Source organism: Cyanistes caeruleus, chromosome 4, assembly GCF_971803275.1.
Source record: "Cyanistes caeruleus chromosome 4, bCyaCae1.hap1.1, whole genome shotgun sequence".
NCBI classification, from domain to species: Eukaryota; Metazoa; Chordata; class Aves; order Passeriformes; family Paridae; genus Cyanistes; species Cyanistes caeruleus.
Window position 1 is genome coordinate 62,399,380 of NC_141704.1, and position 14,730 is coordinate 62,414,109.

Here is a 14,730-nt window from a genome sequence, read left to right on the forward strand (position 1 = left end):
TAATAAGTCAGATACACTTCTGACTTTTTAGCGGAAAATTTCTCAGACATTTCAGAAAACGGAATGCTCATGGGATTTCAAGTCAAGAACCTCAGTAGAAAAGGCACTGAAAATTGCAGTTTCATTTTTAAAACAGAGGTTGTCATCCTCAGGCCTTTGTGTAGACTCCACCTTCTGTGACTCTTCATTTGATCGCCAAGGCCACTGTTGTCCCCACCATGGATACCCAAGTAGAATCTCCATCCTCTCTCTTATGCGTCAGCCCTCAGGGGGCATCAAATTTGATTTTGCACATCACACCTTTTACTTATCTCAGGAATCCCTCAGTCAACTGTGTTCTAGAATAAAGTCAGAAGAATAGGTGAATTTATTTCCCCAAGGGAAAATAAACACATCAGCTTTGATGGGATTAGAGGTTTTGCATCATATGACTCAGCTACCTCCTATTTATACAAGCTTAAAGAGATGTGCATTGAGAAATAACATGGGACACCCTCTGAACTCATATCTTACTGCAATAACATAGAAAAAGTTTAGTCCCATTCATAAGTGTAATCCCAAACCCACTTTACTTGCCTTGACAATATCTCTGAACTGGATTAGCCTTTCCACTCCCCCTCAGAGTCTAACAGGGAATACAAGGGCCTCTCCTTGAGCTCAAAAATAGAAACAAAATATAAGAAAAAGACGTAAAATAGTGTTGCAAAGAGGCCTGTGTTGTCAATTCAGATGTGGAAGTCAGTGCAGGACAAATTCTCAGTCCCTCTCTGGTTTTTTTCAGTGTTCCTCCCTCTGAAAAACATCCTACTCCAGAGGGATCAGAGTGCCTTGATTTTTTCAGTGGCAGGCCAGAGCCAAATATTTTTATCAAATGATTTTGTCAAAGCCAGTCCACAAGCTGTCTGAAGTCAGGTGGTAGAGCTTTAGAAGTTAGCTATTAAAGTATGTGTTGTCTCTAAGCAACCCTGTAGTGTTTACTTAAGTGGTTCATTTTGAGCCATTCTTTCCCCCCAGATGGCTTTCTCCGTACTTCTCATCAATATAAGCCAAGAATAAACTTCCCAATAATCAAATCAAGATCTATTTTTCATAATTTGTTATAAGCAATTCTACTTCTGTCAGATTCTTTACACAATTCTGCTTTCAAGATACAGCAACGTACCCTTCCAGTGTTTGCCACTAGAAATAAGTGCATGTTCAAAAATAAGCACCATTTGAGTTTGCTTCTCTGTACCTGAAAGCAAAGAGCTATCAGAAAGTAGATCAGGTGCAATCACAAGCCACTATAGCCACATATCAAAACAAAAAATACCTTTGCCTTCTCCATATTGATCATGAGGCAAATATAAATCTTGTGGCTGAGGTCTGTCTTTTATCCTAAAAACAAGGAAAAAAATAAATACAAAAACCTCTTACATCTTTGCATGGACAGAGGGCCATCTTTGCTTTGCATGAGAAGTTGGCACCAAAATTAATTCATAACATGAGACTAATGTCAAGAATGATACTAGTGAAAATGTGGGTTTTTCAGTAATTAAATTGGTGCTTTTAGGAGGAACAAAAGCATTAATTTAAAATAATCATTTTCTATATATGTATGGTAACAGATTAAATGTGCAATTAAGTATTTCATTAAAATAGGCAAACTTTCTTAAAAATACCACCTGACACATCAGTTCTGACCATTATCCAGTACTTCTACACAGTTAAAGGGTTTTGAGACCACGTGCCATTTTCAGGAAGCAAGCAGGGGGCCTTCTTGGTAAAGGCAGATTTGTGTGAATCCCAAACTGCTCAATTGATTTACAGAAACCATCAAATTTTTTTGAAAAATGCAGCAGCTAGATCTCCTTGTCTCTTCCCCTTCCCAGTACTCCTCTTTTTCTGACAAAACCATATGATTTAAAAATAGAGGCATTTGTGACAAATGAGTAACCAAAGGCAGCCAGTGGGTGATTTCAAGATGTGAAACAATAGATATGTCTGCCCAACCAAAGAAAAAGTAATAAAAACAACATGAAATGAGATGAAAATTGGGAATTTTATCTTTAAAACAGTGGTCCTGGTCAGGGCTTGAGTACTGGCAGGATTTTCAGAACACACACTTTGGGGAAGTGCCAAGAAGACTCTTATAGTTGGACCCACTAAATGCCTCCACAGGGAAGTTTTTGGCATGTAAATCAACCACATGTATGCTGCAGAGATAACAGGTAGACTTGTAGTTGGTGAAAGAAGAAAACAGAAAGGGAACTTATTTGCTAGAAATGATAAATTAAATACTAAAGCCAAAAGGGAATATTAAAATACAGAGGAAGTTTTGGGGTTATTTTTTGTTTGATATGAGTCTAAGCAAGATGCGAAACCATCGGTGTCCAAAATAAACAATCATAAAGATCAGGACTGAGAGAGGGAAAACTGAGTAACCAAAGAGAGAGTAATAATCAAGTTCAGCTTATGAGAAGAGATACTTGTTTTAGAAGAGGTGGGTAAGACTCATGATTTGGCTGAGAGCACAAATTGCCAGGTAGCTACAAAAACATTTTCAAAAAGCTACCTAAATGTGAATTAAAGAAAGAAAAGTTAAGGTCTTTTTGCTGAGGCTGCAGTCATTTTATGCTATTCCATCAATGTTATCCAGATCTCAAGACAAAGCACATATAAGATCAATCCAATGTGAGGAAAACAGAGCAGCATCCAGCAGGCAGCTGTAGCAGCTCAGTAGAAAGCTCTGTGTCATGTCCAGTGAGAGAACCAGAACCATCTGGGCCAGCACTGCTATCCTGGAAACAGCTGTTTCAAGACTTGCTAAGACTGCAAAGTGACTCAAAACTAGGTTTCTAATTTTTCTTCCCCACTTTTTTGGAGCAAACAGGGAGTTGGTTGTTGTTGGTGTCTAATAAGAGAGACGATAAGAGTATCTGATTGAGGAGAAGGCTCTGAAGAGTTCATGGTGAAACCATAAATAATGGAAGAATTTTGGAGAGGGAAAATGCTGCTGGTTATCAGCAGAAAGTGAGTGAATGAGTGGGACTTGAGGGAGGAAAAGATGGAAACTCTTTGTGCTAGGTGACAGTGGTCAGAATCCTAGTGTGGGGATCAGAAAAATGAGCAATTGGACACTCACTGAGGAATACATGTGTGACTTTGATTTAGAGACATAAGTGATTCAGTCTTTCCAAAAGAGTTGAAGTTTCAGACTACAGTGATGGAAAATCTAATTATAAACCCATGATTTTTTTATTAAATAAAAAAAAATTTGAAGAAAATGCAAGTTTTAGATACCAACAAAGTCAAAATTTTTCAGAAAGAAGAAAATGGAATGAAAAAAAAAAAGAAGAGAGGGGAGAGCAGAATCCTTCTAACTACTGCTGCAAGTTTATCTAATCCACAACGTGTGAAACTTTCACTGCCCCTTTTCCTATTTTTAAGGGAATTGTCTTTTAGGTTTTCAGTTGGGCCTTGCTTTTTTTTTTTTTTTTTTGCTTAAAGAGATACAATTCATTTGACTGCTGTAGACTTGTTCATGACGGACAAATATAATATAACAAATTATCTTTCATTAAAAAATTGCTGACTTGGGTCAGCTGCCATGTAACTCATTCCATTTCATTCCCTCCCAAGGGTTCCATCTATCCCCACAAAATAAATTCATGTGTACTAAATTAGGGTTTTTTTCACAACTAAGAAATATCCCTGTTCCCTAGAAACATGCAGTTATTTGTCTTCGTGAACCTCCCCTTTGAAAATGCCAAATCCTTTAAATTAATGCTTCAGAGAGTCATATTTTGCATTTCAGTTGTTGAAAAGACCTTGCATTTATTCAACAATATAAAGCCCCCTGAGGATCAACGACCACAGTATATTATGGAAAAGTGTGCTGTGCTGTTACTTGGGAGTTGACTACTCACGTAATCATAACTGCCAACCTTCAAAACTTACAGCATTTTTTTCATTCTTTTATCATTGCTTTTTTCATCATAAAATACAGTTGTTTTTTGGGGTTTTTTGGGGTTGGTTTGTTTGTTTGTTTGTTTGTTTGTTTTGGGTTTTTTTGCTATGACTAGATCCTGCTCTCAGTGGTGGATCTGTCTTCCCTGGTACAGAGTAGATCCCTGGCTGGTTGAAGTAGTGTCTTCAAAAACTTACGGAGGGTAATTTTTGGTCAGCATCCAAATTTCTTTGATTCATTAAAAGGTATTTAAATTATCAGAGGCTAATTGTTTCCCTTTCAAGAGTAGCTTCATCCCAGGAAAGCTAGCACAATTTCACTGGGATTTTAGAGACAACATCAGTACCTTTAACTGCCCTTAATACCAATTTTATTTAATTGAACAAACACTTTTCTAGAAACAAACTGAGATTCTTGAAATTAAGCACAGAACTTTCCTGAGCAGTTAATAATTCCAATGGGGTAAATTAAAACAACCATGAGTAAATGTAAATTGAGTTCATACACTAAATCTAGGGATTCTTGGTCCAGTAGTACAGTTAACTCGCCCCTTTGCTCTTCATTCAGACTATATGGGAAAATTAAATACACTAAGAGCCAGGCCTTGTTTTTTAGTGATACCTAGCACAGAGAAAATTCCTAGGGATGTCAACCCCACAGTTCTGTCTGATTTTCTCCTTAAGAAACACCAAATTAACTCTTTTATTCTTGTTATTAACCTGCAGAAACCCATGTAGTTCTTCTGCCTCAGCTCCTGCTGCGTAAACAATACAAATAGACTTATTCTGGTGGTAGTGACTGTGTGAATAATTAAGGTAGGTAAGCAGTCAGCCCAGTGTATTTGAACAGTTCTCTCCCACTGTTTTACCCACAGACTTCAGATCTGCCTGTACTCACTCACGCAGCCACAGGTACAGCCTAGTTTCCTAGAATTTGATGTCCTGTACTTTCCACATGCTCTGTAAAAAAAGAGAGACATTCTTTAGTGTCCCCAAGTACACATGGGAGATTGAACAGCACGCTTATTTCTCCCACTCCACTGTTTTAGAAAAAGCATTTTGATTGACAAAAAGCATTTTAATTGATAAAATGTTCCAGGAGGAAAACTAGTTTTATTTCCTGGAATTCCTGTGAGGTTTATCTTTGCTTCTGGTGAGGGGTGGTGGTGGGGAGGGATAGTTTTAGCATTTAGCTCAGCCTAAACAGTAAAAAGACTATCAGTCTGTGTCTTTATGTCTGTAGTCCCCTTCACATTCTGGTGTCACAGACTCAGACAGCTTGCACTGTTTGGGTCCATAGCATCGCACTGACACGTTTTTAAGGTTAGAAAATAATTCAGTGTTCAGCAAAAATTTTAAATGAAAATCCTTTCTTTTCATATTAGATTTAGTAAATCCCTTCCCTTTTACAGATGGGAAATCTGGGCCTAACCTCTTATGACAGCATTTCAGAGTTTTTCACCTGCAAAGGTTTTTGTATTTTATAAATCTAATTAACTGTAATAAAAAAATAATAAGATATAATGTTTGTTTTACAAGGTGATTGATCTCTTGGCAGCCTAGCAGACTCTTTTATTGATTGGTTGGTGGATAATGTCAGAGTGGATATGTCCTGGAGGAGAATAGCTGATACCTAAATCCGTATGTGACAGATTACCATCTGTGTTGGAAGACGGGTTTCTTTGCGAAATTGCGAAGATAACAGGTGAAAATTGAGAAAGTGACATGAGGGAAATATGTTGAAACCTGCCTCAACCTTTCCATGCTCTAAGAGCATTTACACAAAGCTCTCTATTTTGTGAGCAGCCTCTTTTCAGGATGAGGGAGATTAAATTTTAATTACATTCATTCCTGTCTAGATTTAATCCTGTTAATTAGGAAAATGCCTTGTCCCACAACCCGGCTATAAAGCTAATTAAACAGGGAATCTTCATTTGCTACTTAGTGGAACTTCAGTTCAGTAATGACAATCATTCTTTACAGTTAATTAGCAGTGTGGGAGGGAAAGTGAGGATATTGTTGAAGCACAGATCTCAAATTAGGGGTGCTATAATATGTGCTTTATTTCATTTTGCAGCTATCTGATGCAGGCAAGTTGCACACTATCCTACCTGCCTCATAATAATAATAATAATAATAATCTTTATTATTATCAAATGAAGATAATAAGATGCTGGCCTTTGAAATCCTCAAGTAGAAGGTACTGCATAAGTAGAATTATTCCTCTCTGAAATATGCAAGAGGCAATGAACTGTGAAGTTTCAGGTGGAGTGGTGGAACAGCAATTGTGCTTCTTAAAGTAAACATGGCCCTAACTGTCCTGCAGACATTCACAAATTCTTCCAGTGTGAAGCACTGCCTACATGGAACCTGCTGCTGGATCAAACCATTCTGAAGCCCAGACCAGAAATTTAAACTACTGTGATTTGACTTAAAAATTTTGACAGCAAATGACTTGGATTCATAACACCTTATTCCATAATAGTGCATTTTAAAGTATTGATCCTGAAAATACCAAGTGATAACTACCAATCCCCAATTTTACAAATTAAGTAAAGCAGGAAAGTGTTACACCTTTCCCAAATGTTGGATAAATCCATTGTAAAACTGGAACTGCAGCTACTGAAACTTACAGCTCCCTGGAAACGAACCACACAAAAGCTGGCTTGATACTTCTGGATGGAACAGCAGAGCCTGTGTTCTGCTTTGATTCAGATTTTCTCGTAGTGGCACTGATCCAGTGAATCTGGGGATAGGAAATTATCTTTCTACCTTAATGAGATATTCCTGGTATGCATTATTTAAGATGCTATGCAATATTACATTTAGAGTATTGCAAGTGGAGCCTGGTAGCTTCTGATTATGTTAATCCTGACTTTACAAGTTTTATTGAGAAGTGTCAGGCAAATATCAAAATAATTCAGTGTGAGCATTGGTGGGTCTGTAATATTTGTAACATAGAACAGTGTGCAGTACAAGGTGTTATGTGCAAGCCTGTGCTGATTGGCACCCCAGGGTAACCTGCTGAGTTGTACACTGAGCTTGGATTCAAGTGCGGATGAGTTAGTTATTTTTTCTATTCCTCTCTTTCCCCACCTCCAGCATGGGGTAAAAAAGTTTTGTCGCTGCTTTATAAAGTACTTTTTGGTCTGTGCACGTCAGGGAACTAATACCTGTGTCAACAAGGCAACACTAGTTCAAATTTTTAGGAGACAGTGGTGATTTGTAAAACAGTGAGAAAGAGCAAGGGAAGAAAAGCAGGGGAAAATTAGGAAATCAGGGAATAAAAAGAACTAGCAAACCAGACATCCTTTCAGAAAATATGATTATATTGATGTCCACTGTATACTGGTAAAAGCATTACTAATTTCAACACCCTGGCTTTCATTATTAAAAATAAGAGTGTTATGAAGTTTCAGTAATTATTTTAGGTTGATCTGGGAGTATATTATTTTCCTGGAGCTAGGTAATATTTTAAATCTGCAATAGATTAGACTGACACAATCAGTTCAAATATTTGTCCAGCCATTGAAAGGAGGATCCTAACTTCTGCCCGTGATGAGGCTTTGGAAATCTCCATCTCCATCATTGTTCAACACCTAAGTGAAGATTGCATGTTGATTACCCTTTCAGTTGCCTTTAAGCAGCTTATGTGAAACATTAAGTTCTAAGTTACCTAAAATCCATACTTTTTCATTTGTTCCCTGGCTTGTATGCAGCAAGGCAAATCCCTGTGGGTTTATCTGTGCACAGATAAGTGCATACATGGACCCTGAGCAGAACCAGTTCCATCCAAACATGAATTGCACTGAGTAGAGATTAAAAAAGCTGCACGTGGAACAGGAGCATGCATTCCCATCAATCTTCACAAGATCATGAAAAGAAAAATAACAATCTGCCTGCTTAGCCAAGTAAAACTGTAGCTATGCAACTTAGCACAAACTGAGTTTCTATACTTTTATTTAAAACTGAAAAATCTATTTAAAGATGATTCCACTGCCTCCCTCACATTTTGAGATCTTTGGAAAAAATAGGATAATCTATTATTATACAGTATCATAATTGTGATATGATATGATATGATATGATACATGATATATGATATGATAGATTAGATTAGATTAGATTTACAAACCCAGGGTTTCTTTCTGGGTTCACATGGATGCACAGCTTTTGTGATGGTCTTGCTGAGCTCCATCTCCAGACAAATGTTTGCAATTGGGGTTTTTTCCTTCAAATATTACAACTTTAAAGAAGGTGTTAGCTTCCTTGTTGCAAATCTTATCTTTGCTTTTGTTTGTATTTAATTGCTTGGGAAATGAATGAACCATTTTCAGAGCTAACAGGAGGCTTGAGTGCTGAGTTGCTTGTTACACCATACTTTCACCTGACAGTTTTGACCATAATTTTCAATGCTCTGTGGTTTCTCACAGGTCTGTATTTTTGTATCTGCATTTTGTAGCAGATCATCAGCTGTATGAGCAAGGTATCATTTGACAATATTAACTTACTGCACTGGGAGAAATCCCTTGGGATTTTATTCCCAATACAGTGAAAGCCCATCCAACCTCCCAGTCTGGAATGACTCTTACAGTATCATCAGGGCATTTTATGTACAACCCCTGTGGAGGAAATACAGTTCTTTACATCCTTTTGCATTTCTGAGGATAAAGGGAAGCAGAGACTGTGGGAAGTTTGAGCTATTTTTCTGCAACCTGCCTTTTAAGGAGCCACTTGAGAACTGTTTGAAGACAGCAGGTTTATGACTGCTCCTCAGACAGTCCCAATAACTGTAGGGGAATACTTGACTAAACAATGTCAAAGCTGGTAGAGACACCACAATGGGTTTCCACTGTGTATTTTTGCCCTACATGAGAGGCAGACATGCTTACCTCTGTGAAGTTCAAAGAGGCACTTCAGTGCTCGATCCGAAGTTGATACCAGTGAGTTTAAAGATAAATGGGTCCTTAACCTTTTTACACAGTGGAATAATTTATTTTCACATGGCTCATAACACAACTTATTTATACCCAAGGAAAGAAAAATAGTGGGGATACAGACTTTTTGCAATTTCTCTGAACCAGTTAGACAAACATACAGTTGGATACTGCTCTCTTCCAAGTGAAATGCAGCAATATGCTGCTCTCCACAGAGTGAAATAATTTTTACATGCCTTGTCAGTCTCACTATGGCCATGAAAAGAAATACAGTGAAAGCAGAGACATTGGCACTGTTTTTGTTATTTAGAATGTTTTTGCAGCTAACAGTTTTGACCTCTATTCTGTTTTCGTGGTCCCTGTTTCAAAAGGTCATGTCATGTTTTCCAGTTTGAAGAAATGAATAAATACTTTCTTTTCCTGTGGACTCTCACAGGTTTAACCCAGATCCTGGTTCAGAATTATTCTAAAGAATTGCTGGTGTAAAGCTAATATGCTGCATTGTCAGTGGAATTACAGTTATTAACAGCCTAAAATCTATAGTCTGATGCCAGCAGGGTTTCATTTCTGACCCTTATGGTCATGAGAGACACAGAAAAGAGACTGGAATTTGAAATTTAACATGTGAAATCTATGGGCCATCATTTAAAACATCAGTTGTAACTCCAGAATGATGTTTGACAGGCTGCAAGTAATTTCTACTTCAAGCAGTCTCAGGCAGCAGAGTAGCCCAAAGGTCATGTTGTTCTTATCACAGGTAAAATATACTTTCTTCATGATGGATGACTGTTCTGTGTGTTTACGATGCATAATGCATAATAAGTAATTTTACTTCAGAATTCCATTTGTCCCACAGTTTTGTCAGGGCAAGCTAAACTGTAGTTAGGTACACCTGTGCTGTGCAAAAGGGTAGGACCTTTCATGGCAATCCATCCTAACATCCACACCACAGTCCCACTTGCACATTAGGGAGCTGGGAGGAGTCACTTCTACAAAAGGAAATGCCAGGCTGCAGGAATTGGGCCAAAAATTCTTGTCTTTTCATTGCCAGTCTTGACCTATGCAGACGATCACAGCTGAAACCAAAAGGGTTGCTACCTCCAGTCCCGTGGTGTTACGTAGAGTGACCCTCAGGGTGTTCTTCACCAGATCTGTCAGGTTGGGAGCTCAGGGTTATCTGTTGTTGCCAGCCAAATGCCAGAACTGGAGCACCACAGACAACAAACAGACTCCTGATTTTGGGGCACTTTGAGAACTTTGTTACCTGAGACACAAAGATTTGAGCTAGCTTCACACAAAGCACTCATATATACACACATATATTTATATGGCTTTCAAATAAAGGCAATGGGTGCTCTGTCTTCAGAATAACTGAAGAAACAACATTTCACATGCACTGACAGTTCCTTTTCTGCTACACCAAGTAATAAAGTTTGATACAAGATAATGGGTGACACTCTGTCACAGCATCACTGAATAATGAGCGAAATAGCATATAATGCTCATTCTGAAAAAACGTATCCTTGCATTTGTTTGTGTAAGAATGATAGAAGTACTTCTTCAGAACTCAAGTATCTTTTATTTCGTGTTTGGTATTACTTCAATTTTTTGTGTTTTCTTATGTTTTGATAGTTTCTGTACAAGGTAAAACTATTCACATCCTTCACAGGTTGAAGTCTGCTGTCAGGCAGAGCACTCCATCCACAGAGAAGCTTCCCTAAATGTTCCCTAACACCAAAGTACCTCACCTTGGGTCATCTGTTGGTTCCAGTTCTGAGAGAAACACCTCTATCTCCTGAACAGCTCAGCCCATAGCTCTCCTTGTAAGCCTTGTGAGATAGGTCTGGGAAGGGACACATCTGACCAGCCTGGTTCCTGACAGGGATAGCAGCCTCCTTGGGGATCTGAGTATATTCCTGCGTTCCTGACCTGAATGACTGAATTTCTGTCACAGACTAAAATTTTGCTGTCACGAACTAAATCTTTGCTGTTCATTCTTCGCAGATATTGATGAGTGTTTGGTAAACAATGGTGGCTGTGACCATTTCTGCCGAAACACCGTTGGCAGCTTTGAGTGCAGCTGCCAGAAAGGCTATAAACTGCTCACAGATGAAAGGACCTGCCAAGGTAATACCTCATTAACCTCACTCTTCATATAATGAGAATGTTCTTCATATAATGAGAATGTGGATTTTTGTTGTTGTTTTTATACTTAAGGCATTTGTACTGCAGGTTTTAATTGTAAGTAAGTAAGGTTAGAGAACACCTGTGAGCTTTCTGTTTTCTGAGGTGGGATTAGAAGATTATTGGAAATGTCTTGTTTCAATGTTTTTAGTAGTAAGAATGCCAGTGTCCCATTGAAGTGTAAAAATCCAAGTGGCATAGTAAAATAGCCTCAGGCAAAGAGTCTTATGTTCAAATCCTCTCATTTGCTATGATCTGAATGGGACAGAGGCTTATTTTATTTAGACCAGAGCCATTTAGAGGAACTAACTGTAATATAGCATTTGTAAGATTTGAACTAAAAAAAAAAGGGTTTAATTTGTGAGCTCACCTTTGCTTGAGAGAAACTGTTTATGAAGGGATGATGGTGGCATTTTGTGGGAATTCAAATGAAGTGTTTTTTTTACCATTTGCTGTGCTTGTCATAATTTGTTACCTAAGTCATCTGATGTTATGTATTCTATGACTAATTTAGTGCATACCCATTTCCAAGTACTGACCATGTACCTTTGGAGAAATGACATTTAAACTCTGTTGCTTTACTTTTCAAAAAACTCATAGAAAATGTTAGAAAGATGAGCATGCATCAATAGAGAGAGAAAGGGAAGGATGATGTATTCAATTAAAATTTTGTGCAGAAAATGCCATTTTATTAATATGTGATTATTTGCATGGGTTTTGAATGAGTAAAGGTTATGAAGTCCAAAACAGCATTCGTATTTTAAATCTTTTTTGATTATTCACAAAAGAGAAACCATGATCTGAAGATACATGTCATTTTGAATTTTTCCATTGCTTCTCATTGGTACTTCCATCCATCATTTGAGAAGCCACCTCCACCCTGATTGTGTAATTAGGCACAAAGGAGTTAGTGAAAGGTTGGTTTCAAGCAGGACAGGATGGAAAGAGATGAGATTAGCACAGCTTTTGCCACATGATTCAGCAGAAATAACACTGCAGGACCATGTCAGACATGGGGAAGTTGCCAGGTTTTGATTTGCCTGCTAAAAACAGGGACAGAATATTTAAAAGGATATTAAAAAGAAACATTCCCTTCAGGATGTAGTTAGAGATGGTTAGGAAGAACCTTGTTCATTAATTTCATGTATGATGGCATGCTTTCACTGTGCTATTGGTCAGAGGTTTCACCATTGAACTGATTGTTATTACACCAGGGAAAAACTCAAGGAAAGTTCGGCAAGAGCTGGTGCAGAATTTATTTGTTCATTATCCAGAGGATTAATAGTAGGCTGTAACAACTCCCTGTAAATAATCAGGTTTTTGTGATGATAGTGAGAATCTAGAGGCAGCTGTGTAAATGCTGTTCAATTGAGTTTTGTTTCTTCATGTGCCAGAGCTCCAGAATGACAGGGTTGCCAGTAACAATACACACCGTGCAAAGACTAAAGCAGGAGCTGATCTTCTCCCCTGCATGTGATCAGACGTGGAAGTATAACCATGACTCAGCCATCCTGCTTTTCCCATTGTCAGTGAGGAAGGGCAGACAATTCTGTCTTGCCTCTATGTGACACATAGATTGATAAACTGTAGTTTATCTGTTGCTGTAAAAGACAGATTAGTGCAAGCCCAAAGAGTTTTTGAGCTGGACAAGTTCCTCCATCCCAGAAACTCTAGTTCTTCATACCATGAAATGGGGAGGACAGAGTAATTTCCTGTTTCAAGTCTGAGGTATTTGGACCCCAGCAAACATGATGCGATGCCTGCTTTGTGGAGGGATCACTGTGATAATTTAGTTCCTGTCTGGTGCTTAAGGTGATAATTGGTGACTCATGCAAGTCAGTATTAGGCTGCTAATAAAGAGAGAAAGAAAGTGAACAAGAGCAAGAAATCACCTGCACTTTGATTCTTCTGCTGTGAGAAAATATAGTTGGGGAAGTGTTTGTAGTTATTAATGTCAGGTCCATCAGGAAAATGTGGTTTGGGGTTAGTGACTCTTCTGGGATATAAATCATCCACATTTTGTTTTTTGTAACAGCTGGTTGATGCTGACCATAAAGCATTAATGAGAGATTCAGGGAAAATTGTTTTAGGCATATTAGCCTTTCCAGTGAGTAAAACAGAACAATCTAATTTCTGTTTATAAAAGATGCTGTTGTTTATGTTGCATCTATTGTTTTGATTCATAATAGAGTTTCCATGATTTATGATCTTTCTGTCAATATTGCCTTTCCCTTCTGGTTTTCATTTTTTTGAATAAAGATTTCTTTCAGTTACTAATCAACATGTTTACAAAACACCATTTAGGACCTTAGAAGGCTGCATTGTTTGGGACCGGGTCTTATTTAGTTCAGGTGGCCTCCCCAGTATATAGAGCATTCATCTCCAAACACCTTCATCATTAATATCAGCACAAGGCAATTCTGCATATTTCAATATAAAATGTTCTTTCATCTTCCCAGTGGAATTCTGAAGCTGTCCCACCTCACCTAATTTCCTTCATGTCCTTTCATTGTAGACCTCAGAGCTGACTTTGAGATTACAGGGAAATTGTATCAGTTGCAGACTTTGTTCTGGTTGTTTGCAGAGCTCCCACTCTGGTCGTACCAAGTGCCTTCTCCACATTCATACTCTCTGTGAAGAGGAGAGTATTTCAGTTTTTAGGCAGGAAGGGTGAAGCCAAATACAGCAGCTTGCCTAAGATCACACATACAAATGCCTGAGCTGCCTAGAGAATAAATAGATTAGAATAGATTTTTGTAAATCTGCCCCTGCTCATTTGCCCATAACAAGGTATTCTTTTTCTCTTGCATTTGTGTTCATATCCTGATACAAGAAATCCTTGATTTATTCAGGAAGTCTAAAGCCTGGTGCTTTCTTGGTGCCACCCTGCATGTTGAGTGCCTGCATAAGCGGTGCTTGCCTTTGTAAAGGGCCTTAAAATATTCTACATTTGTCTGTTTACAGCTAAACCATTTTTAGCCCTGGCTGCAAAGAAAACCATTGTCAATCACAGATTACTTCTGCTAGGGAGTGGTTCTCACTCTGTGGCTCCTTGTTAGGCCAGGAGAATGTGGGGGGTTCCCTTCCTTTCCCCTCCCCTGCATTCCAGCCACTTAAAAGGAAACTTGTAACCTAGAAGGTGAAGAATCCATACTGCCCTGCCAGTAATACTGTGGAGGCTGATACTGTTTTTCCAGAGTCTCTTTTCACTCAAACCTAAAAACAGATTTCCCCCCCCCCGCCTTTGACAGGGAAATCACTGTATGACGATACCAAACCCATTTATTGTGTATTACCTCAATTGATCCCTTAAGTCTAAGGTATTGTAAATACTTCAGTGCAGGAAGAAACAGTTGGATCTATTTGTACAAACCTAGCAAAAGAGGTCTGCATCTCCTTTGAACATGTAATAAAAATAACATAGCTATATTTATAGCAAAGAGAGCTTGTGTTTGTAACCTTTTTGGTAATTAATAGAAGGACAACACTACCAATCAGTTCTAGAATGACATCAGCAACAAGCAAGCAGGCAAGACTTGCTACAGTGAAATAAAGCTGCAATGAATGTGTGTAAACTCAAACATAATTACCTTAATCCTCAGCCAGTAGGAGTTTCAGAGCCAGTTAACTTAATTGCTTATTCAGTTTCTGTTTGTTGTGC

The 14,730-nt window shown here is 38.3% G+C and overlaps 1 protein-coding gene across 8 annotated transcripts in view; it reads left to right on the plus strand.

Moving 5' to 3' along the window:
- SCUBE1 (signal peptide, CUB domain and EGF like domain containing 1) overlaps positions 1-14,730 on the plus strand; it is a 205,507-nt gene that overhangs the window by 145,214 nt on the left and 45,563 nt on the right. For all 8 annotated transcript variants that reach the window (XM_086885181.1, XM_086885182.1, XM_086885183.1 and 5 more), the window contains one exon: positions 10,890-11,012. In XM_086885181.1, the coding sequence (XP_086741307.1) occupies positions 10,890-11,012 (123 nt within the window). The remainder of the gene's footprint in view (positions 1-10,889; positions 11,013-14,730) is intronic.